Source organism: Hypanus sabinus, chromosome 26, assembly GCF_030144855.1.
Source record: "Hypanus sabinus isolate sHypSab1 chromosome 26, sHypSab1.hap1, whole genome shotgun sequence".
NCBI classification, from domain to species: Eukaryota; Metazoa; Chordata; class Chondrichthyes; order Myliobatiformes; family Dasyatidae; genus Hypanus; species Hypanus sabinus.
In genome coordinates this window covers 38,284,422-38,307,666 of record NC_082731.1, presented here as the reverse complement: position 1 = coordinate 38,307,666, position 23,245 = coordinate 38,284,422, and the positions used below count along the sequence as shown (strand labels likewise).

The 23,245-nt window shown below is 46.5% G+C and overlaps 1 protein-coding gene across 1 annotated transcript in view; it reads left to right on the top strand.

Annotated features, from left to right (window-relative positions):
- The window catches only part of LOC132381748 (zinc finger protein 271-like), a 30,066-nt gene extending 16,564 nt beyond the window's left edge, over nucleotides 1–13,502 (top strand). Inside the window, exon 5 of the mRNA XM_059951319.1 lies at nucleotides 9,563–13,502. Within this exon, the coding sequence (XP_059807302.1) occupies nucleotides 9,563–11,325 (1,763 nt within the window). The 3' untranslated portion in view covers nucleotides 11,326–13,502. The remainder of the gene's footprint in view (nucleotides 1–9,562) is intronic.
- Nucleotides 13,503–23,245: the final 9,743 nt, after the last annotated feature.

The window sequence follows — 23,245 nt, the reverse complement described above, 5'->3', positions numbered from 1 at the left end:
CAAAGGGTTTTGGCCCGAAACGTCGACTGTACTCTTTTTTTGACCATAGGTGCTACCTGGCCGGCGGAGTTCCTCCAGCATTTTGCGTGTGCCTGCCAGAGACGTCGAATGGCGCCTCGCTTACCCAGAAATCCTCGGGTGTCAGAATCCGCCGGCGGTGACCCACCGATCAAATGCGCAGGCGTAAGGATTGCAGCTGGTTCCGTAGACGGCGCATGCGCCCAATGGACAAAAGACTCCGCAGTGTTGGCAGCAGGTAGGAGCGGGAGTGTGGAGGGGGGTTGGGTAAGGAGTCGGGCAGTTTGAGTTGATCGACTCGCTTTCTCTTTTTCTGAATGACCTGGACTCTCGAGCGGGTCCCGAGGCCGTATACGCGGCCGGGATCCGGCGGAGTTGGTGGGAGAATTCGGATTGGAACAAAGCCTGGGGTTGGGAATGGTTCTCACGCCGGAAGGCGGGACAGAGATGGCAGGAAGTGACGAAGGAGACGGAAGCAGCGAATGGGAGGTAGTATTGGGTGACAGGACTTGTATGGAAGAAGGGTGAAGGGTAGGTTTCTGGGGAAAGGGAAAATGAGGATTATAGTAGTTTATCATCCAGTGATGAAGGCAGGAGACAGGACTTAAATAAAAGAAGAAGGGAAGAACTTAAGTAATACACACAATGTGCTGAAGGAGTCAGCAGGTCAGGTATAGATGAGAGGGAGGAAGAAGTACAAGGTTGCAGGTGATGGATGAAACGGGGCGGGTTTGAAGTAAAGAGCTGGGAAGTTGACTGGTGGAAGAAATAAAGGGCTGGAGAAGGGAGAGTTTAGTAGGAGAGGATAGAAGAGAATATTTTTAGCTTCTGTTGAGTTTTTGAAAATTTTGGGAGGTATGGTGGGCACAAAATCTTTAATAGATGGGCCACCCTGAGTGTCTTGTAAAGATAGCAAATGTTGTGAGAAAGCTTTGGGGTTAGATCTGTGGGAAGGAAGGAAAGTACCGCCGAGGAATTATATTGAATGACAGTGGCTTTGGGGAGTAATCACTGGAGTGCCTCTAGATGGACTGAGTTAAAACTAATTTAATTGGGGGGGGGGAATGATGTGGATGCTAAATATTTAAAAGGGCTTTGTTGTTGAGTAAAAACAGATAGCCTGTTGGTATTAATTAAATTTAATGGGTAAGAAAGTTGCTGGGTAGAGCTAATTTTGTTTATACAAGTTATACAATTTGAGTCTATGTGCCTCCCCCATGGATGTTTTTTTTTACTAGTTTATTTATTTATTGTCATAACAATGTGAACAGCCCTTCTGGCCCTTCGAGCCATGCCACCCAGCAACACCCAATTAACTCTAGCCTAATCACGGGACTATTGACAAGGACAAATTAAACTACTAACCGGTAGCTCTTTTGGACTGTGGGAGGAAACTGGAGCTCCCGGAGGAAGCCCACGTGGTCACGGGGAGAATGTACCAACTCCTTACAGGCAGCAGCAAGAATTGAACCTGGGTCACCTGAAAAGTAAAGCATTTTCAGTGCCAGAATTTGGGTCTTGTAGCAACCTTGTGTTCAGGTAAAACGTGCTGTGGTGGAGAATATGAATATGGTAATTGTGGAGAAGGTGTTAGACTAAAATGTGGCAACTGCGTGGAGGAACTTATGCAGGGAGCCCTGATTATATGAAAGAGGGAAGCACCAGAGAGACATTCTGTAATGATCCAAGAAACCAGTTATTTGGAATCAGATGACATTGCCTGGTATCTCGGGGTTGGGTGTGTCTGTACTCACACCAGGAATACAAAGATATTGTTGATTTTTTTTAATATAAAGTGTGTCACTTTCATGACACATGTGGTCGATTGTACAGCACAAAGTAAATGTAGAACAGATAAAATTATAAATAAACTGCAAATAAGTCTACAGATAGAAGACAACTCTAGAAGTTATAAATGATGTTTTACAGGGAGGTGCAAATAATATTCAGACTTCAAAGAGGGTTGTTAATGGGTTTTCTAATCTTAGAATGGAATGCCAGAAGTTTCCTATGGTGGGACTGTCTGAGACCAGAGGAGGCAGCCTCAAAAAGAGGATGTCCTTTAGGCAAGGAGATGAGGAATTTCCTTAGATAGGGAGTGGTGAACCTGGAATCTGTTGCCATAGGTGGCTGTGGAGTCCAAGTCTTTGGGTATATTTAAGACCATAAGATACGTGAGCAGTACTAGACCATTTGGCCCATCGAGTCTGTTTTGCCATTTCATCATGGCTGATCCAATTTTCCTCTTAGCCCCAATCTCCTGCCTTCTCCCCGTATCCCTTCATGCCCTGACCAATTAAGAATCTGTCAACCTCTGCCTTAAATATACATAAAGACTTGGCCTCCACTGCTGCCTTTGGCAACAAATTCCACAGATTCACCACTCTCTGGTTAAAGAAGTTCCTCCTCATCGCAATTCTAAAAAGACGTGCCTCTATTCTGAGGTTATATCCTCTGGTCCTAGACTGCCCCACCATAGGAAACATACTCTCCACATATGCTCTATCAAGGCCTCTCACCATTCGACAGGTTTTAATGAGATCATTCCTCATTCTGAATTCCAGTGAGTACAGACCCAAAGCCATCAAATGGTCTTCATATGATAAGCCATTCAATCCTGGAATCATTTTCGTGAACCTCCTTTGAACCCTCTCCAGTTTTAGCACATCCTTTCTAAGATTAGGGGCCCAAACCTGCTCACAATACTCACCAGTGCTTTATTAACTCCCACCATTGCATCCTTGCTTTTATTGAAATAATACTAACATCAAATTTGCCTTCCTCACCACAGACTCGACCTGCAAATTAACCTTCAGGGAATCCTGCGCAAGTACCTTTGCACCACAGCTTTTGTATTTTCTCTCCAGTTAGAAAATAGTCAACCTGTTCATTTCTTCTGCCAAAGTGCCTGAGCGTATGCCTCCTGGCTCTCTATTCCATTTGCCATTTCTTTGCCCATTCTCATAATCTGTCTAAGTCCTTATCTAGCCTCTCTACTTTCTCAAAACTACTTGCTCCTCCACCTATCTTCATATCACCTGCAAACTTTGCAACAAAGCCATCAATTCCATCATCGAAATCATTGACATTTAATGTAAAAAGAATCGGTCCCAACACAGACCCCTGTGGAACACCACTAGTCACCAGCCGGCAGCCAGCCAGAAAAGGTTCCCTTTATTCCTACTATTTGCCTCCTGCCAGTGAGCCACTGCTTTATCCATGCTAGAATCTTCCCTGTAGTACCATGGGCTTGTAGCTTGTTAAGCAGCCTCGTGTGTGACACCTCATCAAAAGGCCTTCGGAAAATCCATGTACACAACATCATCTGATCCTCCTTTGTCTATCCTGCTTGTTATTTCTTCAAAGAATTCCAACAGATTTGGCAGGCAAGATTTTCCCTTGAGGAAACGATGCTGCCTACAGCCTATTTTATCATGTGCCCCCAAGTACCCCGAGACCTCATCCTTGATAATCGACTCCAACGTCCTCCCAACCACTGAGGTCAGACTAACTGGCCTATAGTTTCCTTCCTTCTGCCTCTCTCCCTTCTTGAAGAGTGGAGTGACACTTGCAATTTTCCAGTCTTCCGGAACCATTCCAGAATCTCATGATTCTTGAAAGATCATTCCTAATGCCTCCACAATCTCTTCAGACACCTCTGTCTGAACTCTGGGCTGCACAGCATCTGGTCCAGGTGAGTTATCTACCTTCAGACCTTTCAGTTTCCCAAGAACCTTCTCTCTGGTAATGGTGACTTCACACACTTCATGACACCCGACACCAGGAACTTCTACCATAATGCTAGTGTCTTCCGTAGTGAAGACAAATGCAAAATACTTATTCAGTTCGGCCGCCATTTTGTTGGGCCCCCCTCCCTCCGTTACTCCCTCTCCAGCATCATTTTCCCGTGGTCCAATATCCACTCTCACCTCTCTTTTACACTTCATCTGATGAATCTTGTGGTATTGTCTTTAATATTATTAGATAGCTTACTTTCATATTCCATCTTTACCTTGTTAGTGACTTCTTTAGTGCCTTCTGTTGGTATTTGAAATCTTCCCAATCCTCTAACTTTCCAATAATTTCTGCTCTATCACCTGCCCTGTCTTTGGCTTTTATGATGGCGTTGACTTCTCTTATCAGCCACAGTTGTGTCATCTTTCCTTTAGGATACTTCCTACTGTGTGGGATGTATATATCCTGTGCCTTCTGAATTGCTTCCAGAAATTCCAGCCATTGCTGCTCTGCCATCATCCCTGCCAGTGTTTTTTTTTTCCCCAATCAATTCTGGTCAACTCCTCTCTCATGCCTCTGTAATTCCCTTTACTCCACTGTAATACTGATACATCTGACTTCAGCTTCTTCTTCTCAAATTTCAGGATGAAATCCATCATATAATGATCTCTTGCCCCAATGGTTCTTTTACCTTAAGCTCTCTAATCAATTCTGGTTCATTGAGCAACACCCAGTTGAGAATAGCTGATCCTCTAGTGAGCTTAACCACGAGCTGCTCTGAAAAGCCATCTCATAGGCACTCTAGAAATACCCCTCCTGTAATTCAGCACCAGCCTGATTTTCCCAATCTACCTGTGTATTGAAATCCTCCATGACTATTGCAACATTGTCCTTTTGGCATGCATTTTCTACTTCCTGCTGTAATTTGTAGACCACATCCTTACTACTGTTTGGGGGTCTGTATACAATTTCTGACAGGGTCTTTTTACTTTTGCAGTTCCTTAGCTCTGTCCACAATGATTCAACAGCTTCCAACCCAACGTCACCTCTTTGTAATTATTTGATTTAATTTTTTACCAACGGAGCCATGCCACCCCCTCTACCTTCCTGCCTGTCCTTTCAATACAATGTGTATCCTTGGACATTAGGCTCCTATAATCTTCTTTCAGCCATGATTCACTGATGCCGACAACATCTCACCTGGCAATCGGTAACTGTGCTGCAAGTTCATCTACCCTTCTCCGTATACTGTGCGCATTCAAATAAAACACCTTCGATCCTGTACAGGTTTCCACCGCTATCCAAAAGTAGATGTTCCTGTGAAACCTTTCGTAAGCCGAAATGGCGTAAAGTGACGAAGCAATTACCATTCATTTATATGGGAAAAATTTCTGAGCCAAAACATAACCTACCAAATCATACCCAATAACACATAAAACCTAAAATAACACTGACATCTAGTAAAAGCAGGAATGATATGATAAATGCCCAGCCTATATAAAATAGAAATAATTTGTGTACAGTGTAGTTTCACTTACCAGAATTCAGGAAGACAGCGAGCACACTGGAAGGTTCACACATTTTTCTATCATACAGTTCTTTGTAAGCACTCAAACATCCTGCAAACCTTCCCTAAACCTGTGTGCCCTTTCAAAATTAAAGTCATACTTTTCTGCAATCATTGGAGCACTGTCAATCGTAGCCAAAATCTCACACCATTCAAAGCTATGGGGGCTTGATGCTGAGTGTAGTTCCCGGGGAAGGAGCTTGGTGGCGCCACTCTCGCTGCTTGGGGTGCACGCTGCCTCTATAATGACTCGCTTCAAAACAAACGCTGAACGCTATTTCCCTTTTCGCCTTTTTTCCGTAGAAGCAAAAGATCTTTGGATTTCTTTCGGTTAGCGAAAACAGGTACCAATGTAGGTCTTTCGTAAAAGCGAAGTGGCGTGAAGCAAACTTTCGTAAAGTGGGGGATACCGGTACTCACCCTTTTCCGATTTTGCCTCAGTGGGCTAAGTGGACCAATTCTGCTCCTAACTTACAGTCTTATAGTCTTAGGTTTGTTAGCTAATGGTCAAGAATATAAGGAATTGATTGAAGATTTGCCAAGGTTATGCTGACATACGACGTGATTGGAAAATGGGTGATGGCGGAGGTTGAAGTTTGGGGAAACAATAGTGGAGTTGGTGATTATTTTTATTATCTTTGTGAAAGATTAATAACTGTTATAGGTGTTAAGGGAGACCTCGTGCAGGATTGCCTAAAGGTTAATTTGCAGGTTGAGACTCTGGTGAGGAAGCCAAATGCAATGTTAGCATTCATTTCAAGAGGACTAGAATATAAAAGCAAGGAAGTAACGCTGAGGCTTTGTGAGGCATTAGTGAGACCTCACTTGGGGTATTGTGAGTACAGGTGTCCCCCGTTTTTTGAACATTCGCTTTACGGCAGCTCGCTGTTACGAAAGATCTATATCAGTACCTGTTTTTGCTAACCAAAGAGGGTTTTCGCTATTTGCGAAGAAAAGACGCCCATTTTATATGTGTGTTTACCCGGAGAAAGACTACCATGACCGTGAAGCCTTGTGCGGGCAGTTCTTTGCGTATGCGTGTACATGCTGATTTTTTTTTCTCCAAATTGATTTTGGCTCGCTGTCTTCCCGATTTTGATAAGTGAAGCTACACCGTACGTACAATATTTTTACTTTATATAGGGTGTATATTTATCATATAATTCCTGCTTTTACTATATGTTAGTGTTATTTTAGGTTTTATATGTTATTTGGTTTAATTTGGTAGGTTTTTTTTGGGTCTGGGAACGCTCAAAACTTTTTCCCATATAAATTAATGGTAATTGCTTCTTCGCTTCATGGCATTTCGGCTTAAAAATGGTTTCATGGGAATACTCTACCTTTGGATAGCGGGGGAAGCCTGTAGTTATTTAAGAAAGGATGGGCTGACTTTGGAGAGGGTGCAGAGGAGGTTCTCAAGATTGATTCTGGAAAAGAAAGGGTGTTATATGAGGAGTGTTCGGCAGCTCTGGGCCTGTACACACTTTAGAAGAATGAGGGGGGATCTTATTGAAACCTATCGAATATTGAAAGGCTCAGATAGAGTTGATGTGGAGGGAATGTTTTCTATCGTGGAGGAGTTTAGGACCAGAGATCACAGCCTCAGAGCATAGAGATGTCCATTTCGAACAGAGATGAAAAAGCACTTCTTTAGCCAGAGTGTGGTGAATCTGTGGAATTAATTGCCACAGACGGCTGTCGAGGCCAAGCCTTTGGGTATATTTAAGCAGAGGTTGATAGATTCTTGATTTGGCGGGGCATTAAAGGTTACAGGGAGAAGGCAGGAGAATGGGGTTGAGAGGGGTAATAAATCAGCCATGTTGGACTGGCAACGCAGACTTGATGGGCTGAGTGGCCTAATTCAGCTGCTGTGCCTTATGGGTAAAGAGGTCCAGAACAAGAGGAGGAAGAATAAAGACGATTTTTCTAATGCAAGCGTTTTGTGTTTTGTTTTAATACAGCACTAATAGACATTTTTATTGACTGAAATAGACTCTTCATCCGAGGTTAACTTGGATTAGTGTTTTGGACGCCGTGGTAGTGTAGCTGTTAGCGTAATGCCATTACCGCACAGGTCATTCCCACGTCTTTAAAGAGTCTTTATATGTCCTCCACTGGGGATGTGTGGGTTTTCTTTGAGTCCTCCGGCCTCCTCCCGCAGTCCAAAGACGTACCGATCAGTAGGTTAATTCAACTTTGAAAACTGTCCCGTGATTAGGTTAGGGTTACCTCGGGGTTGTCGGGGGTTGCTGGGCAGTGCAGTTCCAGGGGCCAGAAGGGCCTGTATCTCTAAATAAATAATTTTTTCCTGAATTCCTATCCTTGTCTGTGAATAACTGGAGCTCGGCAGTATCTGAGAGATCCTGTTTCCTCCACGTGCGCTTCCAAAAATACGTCCTACAGACTGGCAGGGAAAGGGCCGCAACTGTTGCCTGTGGCTGTCCCTGTATCTCATTGCTCTGAGCTCCTGTGTGAGCCATCGAACGCTCCTCATGCCTCAGCAAGTTTGTTGCTGAAATAACCTCGTCTGGATCCTCTCCAATGCCAGTGCATCTTTTCTTAGATAAGGTGCCCAAAATTGCTCACAATATTCCAAATGCAGTCTGATTGATGTCTTTGAAAGTCTCGGCATGAAATCCTTGCTTTTGTATTCTAGTCCTATCAAAATAAATTCTAACATTGTATTTGGCTTCCTCACCACAGACTCAACTTGCAAGTTAATCTTCAGGGAATTTTTCAGGACTCCCAAGTCCCTTGGCACTTCTGATTTTTGAATTTTCTCCCAGTTTTGAAAATATTCCTCTATTCCTTCTACCAAAATACATGACAGCACACTTCCCTACGATGTATTCCATCTGCCGTTGCTTTGCCCATTCTGCCAATCTGTCTTAAGTCCTTCTGCAGACCACCTGCCCCTCCACCTATCTGTACCACCCACAAATGTGGCCACAAAGCCATGGATTCTTTCATCCGAATTATTGACGAAAAGCTCAAAAGGAAACTGTCCCAACACTGATCCCCTGCAAAAGACCACCAGTCACCGGCAGCCAACCAGTCAAGGCCCTCTTTATTCCCACTCTTGCTCCCTGATTGTCAGCCAATCTTCGGCCCATAGAAGTATCCATCAGAACATGTTTTACACAGTTCTCTCTGGATACGTAATGATATCAAACTCCTTTGTCCTGGGTAACTAGTGACCTGTAGCTTTCAGGTCTCAAAAGGGCCACGTATCAACAACGTCCAATGAGGTAGACTAATGCCTCTCTCCCTCCCCCCTCAATAGATGCAATGCCATCGATGAATTCATCACCATCGAATTCCTTGCAGGGGGTGGTGCGGGAGAGGTCAGTGCCACTAGAAAGTCTCCAGGATCAGCTGTGAGATATGTCCTCCTTGTGCTGTAGGACAAAAACAAAACTTCAGAAGGAAAAAAATGCTATTGGGGGAGAGACAAACTGAGTGTGCTGTCACAGATTGCAGAACTGGCTCAGTTCGGTACAGACAGGGAAACAGAGAATTTGATGGTCATTCCAAGTGCCGGATCTGTGCCCAGTTAGAAGATGAGTTGACCCTCCAATTTGGATTGAGCCTTGCTTTGACAGTGTCAGAGGCTCAAATGACCTCATCTGAAACTCTGACCTTCACCCTTTTAATGTCTTTTGTAAATCTATTTACAGGTTAGGAACGGCAAAGAATTTGTGTGAAGGAACTTCAAGTCCATCAAAACATCAGTTGTGTCGGTCCAGATATTTGAGGAAGGACCAGCTGTTTCCTATGTAACACCAATATTTCTGTTGACGATCCTTGGAGATGGCGAAGTACCTCATCCCAGTTGGAACTGTGCTTTGTCGCTGAAGCACAAGTTTTCTGTTTTAACGCAGCTAAAATCCACTGGAACTGGGGTGCTGAGAACGCACCGGCAATCGTTCGCTGGAGATCAGTTCTTCAACCGCATTCATTGTGCAAGGGATTCAGTACATCCTGACATCTGACTTGATGAATCGTCAGAGAATTGATAGCAGGGAGTGATCATTCAGCTGCTCTCGGTGTGGGAAGGGATACACTCACTCAGCCTTCTTCACACTGGGGAGAGGCCATTCATCTGGGTGTGTGGGAGGGGATATTCTCAGTCACCCAGCCTGGAGGTACACCAGCAAGTTCACACCACAGTGAGACAGTTCACTATTTCTGCGTGTGGGAAGAGATTCTCTCACTCGGCCCTCCTCGAGACACGCCATTGAGTTCACGAGGGAGAGAGACCGTTCAGCTGTACCGCGTGCGGGAAGGGATTCACTAAGTCATCCCTCGTGATGAAACACCAGCAAGTTCACCCCGAGGAGAGGCCATTTACCTGTTCAGTCTGTGGGAAGGATTATATTTGGCCATCCGAACTGTGGAGACACCCACAGGTTGACACTGGGGAGAGCCCCTATATCTGTTTTGAATGTGGGAATGGATTCCTTCAGTCATCCTACCTACACGCACACCAGTCAGTTCACACAGCTGAGAGGCTGTTCATTTGTTCTGATTGTGGAAAGGGATTCACTCGGTCATCTAATCTGCTGACACACCAGCGGATTCACACTGGGGAGAGGCCGTACATCTGCTCTGAGTGTGGGAAGGGATTCACTCATTCATCTGATCTGCTGACACACCAGCGAGTCCACACTGGGGAGAGGCCGTTCACCTGCCCAGACTGTGGGAAGAGATTTACCCAGTCATCTCAGCTGAAGGTTCATCAGCGAGTTCACACTGGAGAGAGGCCATTCACCTGTTATGAATGTGGGAAGACATTCACTCGATCAGCCCACCTGCAGAGACACCAGTCAGTTCACACGGGAGAGAGGCCATTCATCTGCTCTGAATGTGGGAAGGCATTCACTCGGTCATCCCACCTACAGGCACACCAGTCAGTTCACACTGGGGAGAGACCGTTCACCTGCTCGGACTGTGGGAAGGGATTTACACAGTCATCTGACCTACTGGCACACCGGTCATTTCACACCGGGGAGATGCCGTTCACCTGCTCAGACTGTGGGAAGGGATTCACTCAGTCATCTCAGCTGAAGGTACATCAGCGAGTTCACACCGGGGAGAGACCGTATGTCTGCTCTGAATGTGGGAAGGGGTTTATTCGGTCGTCCAACCTACAGACACACCAGCGAATTCACACTGGAGAGAGGCCATTTACCTGCTCAGTCTGTGGGAAGGGATTCACTCGGTCGTCTGACCTACTGGCACACCATTCAATTCACACTGGGGAGAAACCGTACTCCTGCTCAGATTGTGGGAAGAGATTTATTCAGTCATCTCAATTGAAGGTGCATCAGCGAGTTCACACTGGGGAGAGGCCGTACATCTGCTCTGTATGTGGGAGAAAGTTCAGTCGGTTATCCCACCTGCAGACGCACCAGGCAGTTCACACTGGGGCGAGGCCATTCACCTGTTCAGAATGTGGGAAGGCATTCACTCGGTCATCCCACCTGCAGACCCACCAGGCAATTCACACTGGTGTGAGACCGTTCACCTGCTCGGAATGTGGGAAGGGATTCACTCGATCGTCTGACCTGCTAGTACACAAGTCAGTCCACACCGGGGAGAAGCCATTCGTCTGCTCAGACTGTGGGAAGGGGTTCACTCAGTCATCTCAACTGAAGGTTCATCAGCGAATTCACACGGGGGAGAGACCGTACATCTGCTCTGAATGTGGGAAGGCATTCACTCGGTCATCCCACCTACAGACACACCAATCAGTTCACGCTGGGGAGAAGCCGTTCACCTGCTCCGACTGCGGGAAGCGATTTTCTCAGTCATCTGACCTACAGGCACACCAGTCGGTTCACGCTAGGGAGAGACCGTTCACCTGCTCAGACTGTGGGAAGGGTGTCTCTTGGTCGTCTGACCTACTGGCTCACCAGTCAGATCACACTGGGGAGAGCTTATTCATCTGCTCTGAATGTGGGAAGGGATTCACTCAGTTATCCCATCTGGTGAAGCAGCAATGAGCTCACACTGGGGAGAAAGTTTAAATAAGCTGCATGCTGGATATTTCACTGTCACAGTTGCTAAATCCAGAGGCAAGTTCAAGAGTGACTGTCCATGTCAAACTTTGCAATTATTACCGCGGCTCATCACTGGGAATGGGAGGAGTTTCCTCTGCTGATGTTCACCTTTAGTGGGACTGGAGTTTAATATTCTGCATCTGTGACTAATAAATCAGTTCTAGTTTAAACTCTGTCTCGGATGCTCAGTGAATCTACAACACACCCAGTGTGTTAACATTCCTTATTCCCTGCTCTTTTCTCGGGATTTATGACTCCGACCATAATTGTAGTTCTGAGTTTATCTGACACGCAGTACAAACACTGTATCTTTCAGACAAGTAGATCAACGATTTTCTATCAATTGAAGTGGAATATTGAGATCAGGTCCTAAGTCCATAACCAGATGACATTCATACCATGGGAATAATTGACACTGAGGCCTCAATAGAAAATACTGGGTCCAATTTCTGGTGAATTAAAATGCCGATAGAGCAGCATGGGAAGGATCAGACCGTGCTTCTCTTTTGTTTCTTTAGCGAATTGCCTTTGTAGAACGCCACCCAGTCCTGGACCCTTCTGCCAAGTGAGGCCATTGTTTCTTCTGTCCTGTCTGGGTGCATAATGCAGAGGTGTTGGGTGCAAATTGACCTGCAGCATGGATGGTACAAAAGTTCCACACATTAACCGTTTCCAGCGAGAATGTCTAATCGCCCCTCCCTCGGCGTTCATTAGCAGTGCCATTTCCGAGTCCACCGCCGCCGGTCTCCTCCGGGCCGCGGTGATCAGAAAGGCTCCGCGAGTAGCTGTGTGAACACTCTGCGCTCCCAGTGGGGCAGTGGGACATGCCCAGACTTGCTCAATTATGGAAACAGACAGAGCCCGTTGAGCCAAGTCGCAGATACGTGAGTGGCAGGATTCTCCCATTATGATAAGAACGGGTGGACAGGGAATTTGATGCCGAGTCCAGATAGCTGGCCAGTGACCAGATGGAAGATGAGGATTTGTTCTCTCCACTTGTGTGGAGCCTCACCCTAACAACATGATATCAGAACTCACCTTGGCTACTAGAACTGCCTCAGCTGAAGTGTCCACCTTTGCCCTTCAATGCCTTTATAAACTTATTTCAGGGTAGAAAAGACAAATGAGAGGTGTGCAGTGTTCTCAAATGCAAGAACGCAATCAGTTCTGCTGTGAATGTCAGTTCACCATCGATCTTTCAATGTGGCGGTGGAGCTGCTAAATTGATACCACACCGGCCGTAGCAAGGAGAACCTGGACGTGTGCTCCGCGTAAGGGTGAGATTTGGCTGAAGCAACCTTGTAAATTCCCTTCCAGTTACTGAAGGAGTGAACAGGCATTTCTTGTGTAACACCGGTATATCGGTTGTCGATCCTGGGAAAAGGGGACATATCTCATCCCAGCTGGAAGCACGCTTTGTGTCAGAACTGATGTTTCCTGTTTTAACTCAGTGACACCCACTGAAACGGGGAGCTGAGAACGCACCAGCTTTTGTTCACTGGAGTTCCCGTATCTTCACTGGAGACCAGAAGCTCAGCTGCTTGAAGAATGGGAGGGATTCACTACGTCATTTCCCTGATGATGCACGGGGGGAGCAAATCGAGGAAAAACATGTCTGACTGTGGGAAAAGGTTCAGTCGTTCATCCAAACAGCAGACACAAGGGAGTTCACGGTGGAAAAATGTTATTTGCCTGCTGTGCGTGTGGGAATGGATTTTTTTTCAGTCTTCCAACTTGCATAAATGCAGCAAGTTGACACTGGTGATAGAATTGGTCGTTTGTTATGTTTATAATAAGGTATTAATTGAATTAATGAGATTTTAGCAAGACTGAATTGTAATTCCTCTAACATATAATTTGTATTTTCACAATACGTGGTGTTAGATTACGCCTGCTGATGGCAAAACAATATAAGTTATATAACGGTTAATAACCTTTCAATTTTCATTGGCTAAGTGTTAAATGTACTATGTTTGTGTGTGTCTTCCAATAGACCCTCCCTTACCTCAGGAATTTGCCTTAACTCGCTGTAAAAATGTCTGTTTCTGCAAAAATCATGAATCTTGATTCTTTGTTCTTTAGTTTCTGCTCATCTCCTGGTAGTAAAACTGTTGTCCTATGCTCTGTGTCTGTTTCTTTGTTTTTAACTTTCAATAAACAATCCTGAAGTAACAAGTTTTCAACTCGTTCTTGGACTCCTAAAAGAACTGTGGATTGGGGGAAAAAAAATCCAACAATTTTGGCATCGTGAGCAGTACAGATGATAAACAGATTTTGAAAATTCCCTGGACAAAGAAGGAATGTTCAGTGTGTAAAGCTCTATTTTGTTATTTGTGGTGAATCCATGCTAAATATTCTGGGTTTTTAGCACAACTCTACTAAAGTACTTAGGTTTGTGACTGTTGATACCTTTTGGGCACAACTCTACTAAAATACTTAGGTTTGTGACTCTGCTGGTACTGTGGGTCAACTCTATTGCTATCTTGGATGCAGCTCCGGTAAAATTTTGGATTGCGACTCTGTTGGTGTTTTAGGTTATAACTCTAGTATTATATTTTTTGTTCGTAACTCTAGTTACACATTTTGGGTTGCGATTCTAAGAAATGTGATTGACATCCAAGTGAAGAGTAGCCTTTGAGATTGAAATAAATTATTAACCAAGTTTGAGAAACAAACTGCAGAATCTCCAGCAGTGAACGAATAGGTAACAGAGGGTTTGAGTGCTTGCTTATCTGGAAGAAATGTGCTATTGATGCCAAGTCTAATAAAAATTGGCTCATGGGTGATGTTGACAAGATATGGAATAAGATTCAGAAAATGTCAGGAAATAAAACAGCGGACTGGATGCCAGCAGTGTTACCAAAAACTCTGAGGCTGCTGAGTTAGAGTTAGATAAAGGAATGTAAATGTGAACGTGCAGAGTTAGAAAACAGCGTGTGAACGTGGTGAACTGACTGAGCAAGTAAATTATTTAACTAATCAATTGGGGGTGTGGCGGGGAAGGAAGAAATGTGTAACATGCTGAAGGAACAGTACAATCCAAACAAATCACCTTATTAACTGAACGAGTGAGAAAGCAACATGATAAAGGTAACACACACAAAATGCTGGTGGAACACAGCGGGCCAGGCAGCAGCTATAGGGAGAAGCACTGTTGACGTTTCAGGCCGAGACCCTTCGTCAGGACTAACTGAAAGGAAAGATAGTAAGAGATTTGAAAGTAGTGGGGGGAGAGGGAAATGTGAAATGATAGGAGAAGACTGGAGGGGATGGGATGAAGCTAAGAGCTGGAAAGGTGATTGGCGAAAGTGATACAGAGCTGGAGAAGGGAAAGGATCATGGGACAGGAGGCCTCAGGAGAAAGAAAAGGGGGGGAGCACCAGAGGGAGATGGAAAACAGGCAAATGACTAAGTATGTCAGGGATGGGGTAAGAAGGGGAGGAGGGGCATTAATGGAAGTTAGAGAAGTCAATGTTCATGCCATCAGGTTGGAGGCTACCCAGCCGGTATATAAGGTGTTGTTCCTCCAACCTGAGTTTGGATTCATTTTGACAATAGAGGAGGCCATGGGTAGACATATCAGAAAGGGAATGGGACGTGGAATTAAAATGTGTGGCCACTGGGAGATCCTGCTCCCCCCCCCCCCCCTTCTTTCTCCTGAGGCCTCCGGTCCCATGATCCTTTCCCTTCTCCAGCTCTGTATCACTTTCGCCAATCACCTTTCCAGCTCTAAGCTTCATCCCACCCCCTCTGATCTTTTCCTATCATTTCGCATTTCCCCCTCCCCCCACTACTTTCAAATCTCTTACTAACTTTCCTTTTGGTTAGTCCTGACGAAGGGTCTCGGCCTGAAACGTCGACAGGGCTTCTCCTTATAGATGCTGCCTGGCCTGCTGTGTTCCATCAGCATTTTGCGTGTGTTGTTTGAATTTCCAGCATCTGCAGATTTTCTCGTGTTTGCATGATAAACATAGGTGTATCAGAGTTACAGGACAGACCGAGAAAAAAAGTTGCACAGCAAGGACCTCCAGTATCTGGTTCATCCAACCCAACAGTTTATCACTTCCACAAAATGTTGGTGGAACGCAGCAGGCCAGGCAGCATCTATAGGGAGAAGCGCTGTCGATGATTCGGGCCGAGACCCATCTAGCTGGAGACTAGATACTGCCTGGCCTGCAGCGTTCCACCAGCATTTTGTGCGTGTTGCTTGAATCTCCAGCATCTGCAGATTTCGTGTTTGAATGTTATCGCTTATAGTGGAGTGCGGCCAACACAGAATCGTTCCCAGAAATAGCGCCACCTCGGGAAACTCCAAGGCACTGCAAACTGACTAAACAGAGACCTCTAGTGACTCAAGTGATGATGACAGAGATGAGGTAATTGGCCTGCCACTAAAATGAAGGGAATGAAAGTACTCAAGAATTAAAATTGAGATTATAAAAGAAGACAGGAGGTTTGCCATCAGCCACCACACCCAAAAATAGTCCAAAGAAATCACACATCCTAAAAAAGGAAGCTTAAAAACTTGGACTGAACTTCAACAAATTAAGTACATATAGAAATTGCATCCAAATTTTGGCTACCAAACTGTCTTCTCCACAAGTAAGACAGTTGACATGTCGAGTTTGAGGATGGTATAGGAGAAGTTAAACCATAATTTACCAGGTGCAACACAGACAAAATGCTGGAGGAACTCAGCAGGTCAGGCAGCATCTGTGGAAGTGAAAAAAAACTCAATGATTTGGGCCGATACTCTTCTTCGGGACTGAGAAGGAAGAGGGAAGATGCCTGAATTAAAAAGGTGGGGGGAGGAGGAGGGAAAGAGACTAGCTGGAAGGTGATAGGTAAAGCGGTGGGTGGGAAAGGTCAAGGGCAGGAGAAGAAAGAATCGATAGGAGAGGATAGTTGACCACAGGAGAAAAGGAAGGAGGGGCCACAGTGGGAAGTAATGGGCAGGTAAAAAGAAGTGAAAAGTCAGGGTGGGGGAATGGGGGGTGGATTGTTCATTGGAAGGAGAAATCAATGTTCATATCATCTGGTTGGAGGCTACCCAGAGACATAATATAAGGTGTTGTTCTTGCACCCTGAGGGTGGGCTCATCTTCGCACAAGGAAAGGTCATGGATCGACACGTCGGAATGGGAATGGGAATTAAAATGTTTGGCAACCGGGAAGTCCTTGTAACAGATGATGTGGAGGTGGTCCCCAAACTTACGATGGAGGAGGCTGCACCAGGAGCATTGGACACGGCAGACTCCCCCGGCAGGTTCACAGTGTTGTTTACGATGGAGGAGGCTGCACCAGGAGCATTGGACACGGCAGACTCCCCCGGCAGGTTCACAGTGTTGTTTACGATGGAGGAGGCTGCACCAGGAGCATTGGACACGGCAGACTCCCCCGGCAGGTTCACAGTGTTGTTTACGATGGAGGAGGCTGCACCAGGAGCATTGGACACGGCAGACTCCCCCGGCAGGTTCACAGTGTTGTTTACGATGGAGGAGGCTGCACCAGGAGCATTGGACGCGGCAGACTCCCCCGGCAGGTTCACAGTGTTGTTTACGATGGAGGAGGCTGCACCAGGAGCATTGGACACGGCAGACTCCCCCGGCAGGTTCACAGTGTTGTTTATGATGGAGGAGGCTGCACCAGGAGCATTGGACGCGGCAGACTCCCCCGGCAGGTTCACAGTGTTGTTTACGATGGAGGAGGCTGCACCAGGAGCATTGGACACGGCAGACTCCCCCGGCAGGTTCACAGTGTTGTTTACGATGGAGGAGGCTGCACCAGGAGCATTGGACACGGCAGACTCCCCCGGCAGGTTCACAGTGTTGTTTACGATGGAGGAGGCTGCACCAGGAGCATTGGACACGGCAGACTCCCCCGGCGGGTTCACAGTGTTGTTTACGATGGAGGAGGCTGCACCAGGAGCATTGGACATGGCAGACTCCCCCGGCGGGTTCACAGTGTTGTTTACGATGGAGGAGGCTGCACCAGGAGCATTGGACATGGCAGACTCCCCCGGCGGGTTCACAGTGTTGTTTACGATGGAGGAGGCTGCACCAGGAGCAACTGGACACGGCAGACTCCCCCGGCGGGTTCACAGTGTTGTTTACGATGGAGGAGGCTGCACCAGGAGCATTGGACGCGGCAGACTCCCCCGGCGGGTTCACAGTGTTGTTTACGATGGAGGAGGCTGCACCAGGAGCATTGGACGCGGCAGACTCCCCCGGCAGGTTCACAGTGTTGTTTACGATGGAGGAGGCTGCACCAGGAGCATTGGACACGGCAGACTCCCCCGGCGGGTTCACAGTGTTGTTTACGATGGAGGAGGCTGCACCAGGAGCATTGGACATGGCAGACTCCCCCAGCGGGTTCACAGTGTTGTTTCACCTGGGAGGGCTGTTTCCGGCCCTAAACTGAGATGAGGGAGGAGCTGGTGTAGCACTTAGGCCACTTGCAGGAATGAGTGCCAGGGAATCGTGAGGGAAAATCCAGCAACTGGTTGGGTGGGTGGAGGTAAAGATATGTTTAGTGGTGGGATCCCTTTGGCAATGGCTGAAGCTGCAGAGGATAATGTATTGGATGTGGAGACTGATGAGGTAGTAAGGTAGGACAAGAAGAACTCTATCACTAGATGGGAAGATGGGGCGAGTGCAGATGTATAGGAAATGGAAGAGGCGTGTCGTGTCCAATGCTCCTGGTGCAGCCTCCTCCACCGTAAACAACCTTTTTGTTTAAATCTCTGATGTCCTGGAACAGAAAGCTGCTTCCTGGGAACAGATGAAGTGAGGAAACTGAGAACAGAGAATAGCATTTTTGCAGGGCATAATATGTGGAGTGGTAGGGTCGAGATAACCATGGGAGTTAGTAGATTTATAATTGACAGTTTGCTTCCAGAGATGGCGACAGAGAGATGAAGAAAGGGGAGGGAAGGGTCAGAGATGGACCAAGTGAATTTAAGGGCAGGGTGGAAGATAGAGGCAACATGGATAAAATCGACGAGCTCAGCATGGGTGCATGAAGCAGGCCAATGCAGTTGTCAGTGTAGCAGAGGACGAGTTGGGAGTATAACTGGGGAAGGCTTCAAACATAGACTGTTTTACATAGCCATCAAAGATGTACATGCCCATGGCCACTCCTTGGGTTTGGAGAAAACAGGAGGCAGTTGGGATGCAATTAAGAAATGTTTGGAAGAATAAGCCCAACACAGACTGATTGAAGAAGGTGGTTGATTGCAAACAAAGCGTTTCAGAGGATGTTTCTGAATATGAAGACCACTAGAGGACAGGTTGGATCAGCTACTCAGGTGTTCAAGGAACAACTGAAAATAATATAGAAGAATCCACATATTGGATGCCTTGAAACCAGTTGTTGCCAAAATAGTGAGTGGATTCATTCAGCTGATGTGAATTCACATCAGAAAATTCACACTGGGGGAAAGTCCGTTCACTTGCTCCCTGTTGGGGTGAGATTTATTCAGCCATCTGAGCTGCTGACGAAGAGTTTATGCTGGGGGGGGGAGGCCGTTCATTTGCTCTGAATGTGAATAGAAATCTCCTCGGTCATACATCTGTAACCCCCTGGGTCGCCTCAGGCTCGCTCAGCTCGTTCTCGTCTAGGGGGAGCAGCCTTCGGCCCCGCCAAACTGGGTAATCAGCTGGTGTGGATGCTGTGTGATGTCCCCGCCTCGCCCAAAAACAGACAGTACACCATATGCGATTAAATGATTACAATTTACAAAGGTTACTATAACTAAGTGATTAATAACGATACAGTATATATGAAGAGAAAATTAAAGAAAAGGCGCCAAACTTATCAAAGTCCAAACCACTTCGTGCACAGCCGTTGGAGCTCAATTTCTGAAGTCTTCTCGCCACCATTCGATCCCCTCGGAACTCCTCGACTCGCAGCTCAAGACCATCCGAACTCCTCGACTCTCCAAACAGCTCAGGACCCTCCGAGTGGTCAACCAAGCACATCTAGCTTCATCCCCCCCCCCCCGGAGAATCTCCCGGCCTCGGACCCCCCTTTGGGCCCCTCGCGCCGATCTGCCCAAAAGCCCGTCAACAAAAGCTTACAGACTCAGAAGAAAGAACATTAATCCCCATTTGGTTTACAAAGGAATACCATTCTCGTTATCAGTAAATTAGCATTCCTGCTAGTTAACAAAAAGAAGAAACCCTCTTTACACATCAATGAGTTCACAAGGGGTGGAGAGGCCTTGTTCCCTCTAAGCTATGCACATACGCAGCCATGTAATAACTGAAATGCTCCCGTGCACAAATCCTTTGCGCAGCTGGAATATTTTATGTATTTAATATAATGTTGAAATCTATGTTAATATAATTGTGAGATACCCCGTATTCACTTATGTGTTAATGAATATAATCCATAAATTTTCCAAATAATAAACATACCCCAACCTTTACTTTGAAATGTTTTATGGCCCCAACGTACTAACATTGTCAGTGTTTCAAGTTACAACAATGTTACAAATTGTAAAAATATACCCAGAATGGAAGTTGGTAGCTCCTTAATAAACCATCAGCCTGCTGAGCGTCAATGCCGACTAGTCCAAACATTTAATTTTTGCCATTGTGCCTGGCAGTTGTTCTGACTGCCTGATACTGTTTACTGTAGTTGGGAGTTGTGGTTTGTGTTTGTTGGATGTGCAAATTAAGAGAAAGAAAAATTCTGCCACACAGTTCTCAGGCTGTGTAAAAATAAAATTCTGCTCAGAGCAGCTGTAAAAATAAAGGAAACGGTTCTGACAGTGGGAAAGGATACATTCACTCCTCTCATATGCTGATGCTCCCACGTGTTCACACCGGGGAGAGGCTGTCCATTTGCTTGATGTGTGGGAAGGTATTTGCGCACTGTCCCACCTGATGATACACCAGCGAGTTCACACTCAGAAGAGGCCATTCAGCTACTCAGACTGAGTGAAGGGAAACACTCAGTTATCCCACCTTGTGAGACAATAGCGAGTTGACACTGAGAGGCTGCACACCTGTCCTGAAGGGAAGAGGTTTACTCCATCATCCCACCCGCTGAAACACCAGCAAGTTTACACGGTGGAGGCAGTTTAAATGATTCTACTTTGATTTTTAACCATTACATTTGATGAATTCAGTTTCAAGTTCAAGATTGAGGGGGTATCAGATTCCGCAGTTATTGCTGCTGTTCATCACCCCTGGAACTGACCCCTAGTGTCTGGACATGGGAGGGGTTTGTCCACACCTGGAACTGAACCCTGGTCTCTAGGAACGGGAGGGGTCTGTCCACAACTGGAACTGACCCCTGGTCTCTGGGCACGGAAGGGGTCTGTCCACACCTGGAACTGACCCTGGTCTCTGGGCACAGGAGGGGTCTGTCCACACCTGGAACTGACCCCTGGTCTCTGGGCACGGGAGGGGTCTGTCCATACCTGGAACTTACCCTAGTCTCTGGGCACGGGAGGGGTCTGTCCACACCAGGATCTGACCCTGGTCTCTGGGCACGGGAGGGGTCTGTCCACACTGGGAACAGACCCTGGTCTCTGGGCACAGGAGGGGTCTGTCCACACCTGGAACTGAACCCTGGTCTCCTGGGCACGGGAGGGGTCTGTCCACACCTGGAACTGACCCTGGTCTCTGGGCACGGGAGGGGTCTGTCCACACTGGGAACTGACCCTGGTCTCTGGGCACAGGAGGGGTCTGTCCACACCTGGAACTGACCCCTGGTCTCTGGGCACAGGAGGGGTCTGTCCACACCTGGAACTGACCCTGGTCTCTGAGCACAGGAGGGGTCTGTCCACACCTGGAACTGGCCCCTGGTCTCTGGGCACGGGAGGGGTCTGTCCACACCTGGAACTGACCCCTGGTCTCTGGGCATGGGAGGGGACTGTCCACACCTGGAACTGAACCCTGGTCTCCTGGGCACGGGAGGGGTCTGTCCACACTGGGAACTGAACCCTGGTCTCTGGGCACGGGAGAGGTCTGTGCACACCTGGATCTGACCCTGGTCTCTGGGCACGGGAGGGGTCTGTCCACACCTGGAACTGACCCCTGGTCTCTGGGCACGGGAGGGGTCTGTCCACACTGGGAACTGACCCCTGGTCTCTGGGCACGGGAGGGGTCTGTCCACACCTGGAACTGACCCCTGGTCTCTGGGCACGGGAGGGGTCTGTCCACACTGGGAACTGACCCCTGGTCTCTGGGCACGGGAGGGGTCTGTCCACACTGGGAACTGACCCCTGGTCTCTGGGCACGGGAGGGGTCTGTCCACACCTGGAACTGACCCCTGGTCTCTGGGCACTGGAGGGGTCTGTCCACACCTGGAACTGACCCCTGGTCTCTGGGCACGGGAGGGGTCTGTCCACACCTGGAACTGACCCCTGGTCTCTGGGCACGGGGAGGGGTCTGTCCACACCTGGAACTGACCCTGGTCTCTGGGCACGGGAGGGGTCTGTCCACACCTGGAACTGAACCCTGGTCTCTGGGCACGGGGAGGGGTCTGTGCACACCTGGAACTGACCCTGGTCTCTGGGCATGGGAGGGGTCTGTTCTGATGACATTACCCTTCAGACTGCAGTGTAGCATTATGGATCTGTCATAAATAATTAATTTTATTTTGAAATCATGTGTGTCATGCTCCTTGCTGACTCTGCATCTCACTCAATGTACAGTCCAAAGGCCATTCTGTCCAACTGATTCTGCAGTATTCCTGTTCTGTCTCCTCCCATCACCCTGTAGCACTTTTTTTAAAATGTGAACCAGCAACCTTATTTATTTTTAAATAATTCCATACTTTAGACAGATACACTCTGGACAATGGAAATTTATTGGACCTAACACTGGCACAACATTGAAATTCACACTGAAGGGAAATGTAATGTCTTGACAATTGTTTTTACAAAGTACTTGCCATCTCCAAGCCATTCCCATAGTTTGATTCTCAACTAGCATCAAATCTTTCCTCAAAACTATCTTTTAGGCAATTACAGGAAAGAAGATCTCTTTATCTAGGCCACGATCTGATCTCCTATGCTGGGAAAATTGATCATAAACCTCCTGAGATTTCAGCATTAAAATTAGCTACTAATAATTGCCCTCCATTCTACCCAATTGCTGAATGCAAAAACGGCAGGCATAGCTGCATGCATAGCTATGGACACATTAAATACATTTCAGAACCATTTATGAATTAGCTCTTCCATTGATCAGTATTATGTTATAGTTACATGTACAATGGGTATAATTTCACAAACAAATAGTGGGTTGCTCCTGGTAAAACAAATATAGTGAATTAGCATCTGACTTAATTCTACTACTGACAGTTCCTTGATAAGATCTTGTTCACAATGATCAGTATATCTTTCATATTTTCATCCCAACTCACCCTTACTGAGCAGATTGGGTCTTCGAAAATTATAAGACCAAGTAATGAGACATAGCTATAAAAATAAAACAACTACTTGTTGAAATAACATTTATTCACAATGACCAACATTTGTTCACAATGATATCAAGCATTCTTCTTTTATATTTCTATCTCAAAACTTCTTTACTGTGCAGAATATTTTCAAAGAGTGTGTTTTCAAATTGTTTTTGCAGCAAATTCTGAGACCTTCCCATCAAGATAAAACTTCTTGTATGAACACTGATAAATAATTATTTCACTCGCTCATTCTTCTCAATTGTAAAGGATTCTCAGGAATACAGCACTTCCAGTACAAGGCAAAATTTCATGAGAGATTTCCTTAAAGGTAACTCAGCAAGATGACTAACTTTTTGATCTTAAATAAGATGATAGGAGAGGTTGATCTTCTCAGTCAAAATCTTTTAGTGTGAAGTTAATAATGGACAACAATTGGGAAAGAAAAT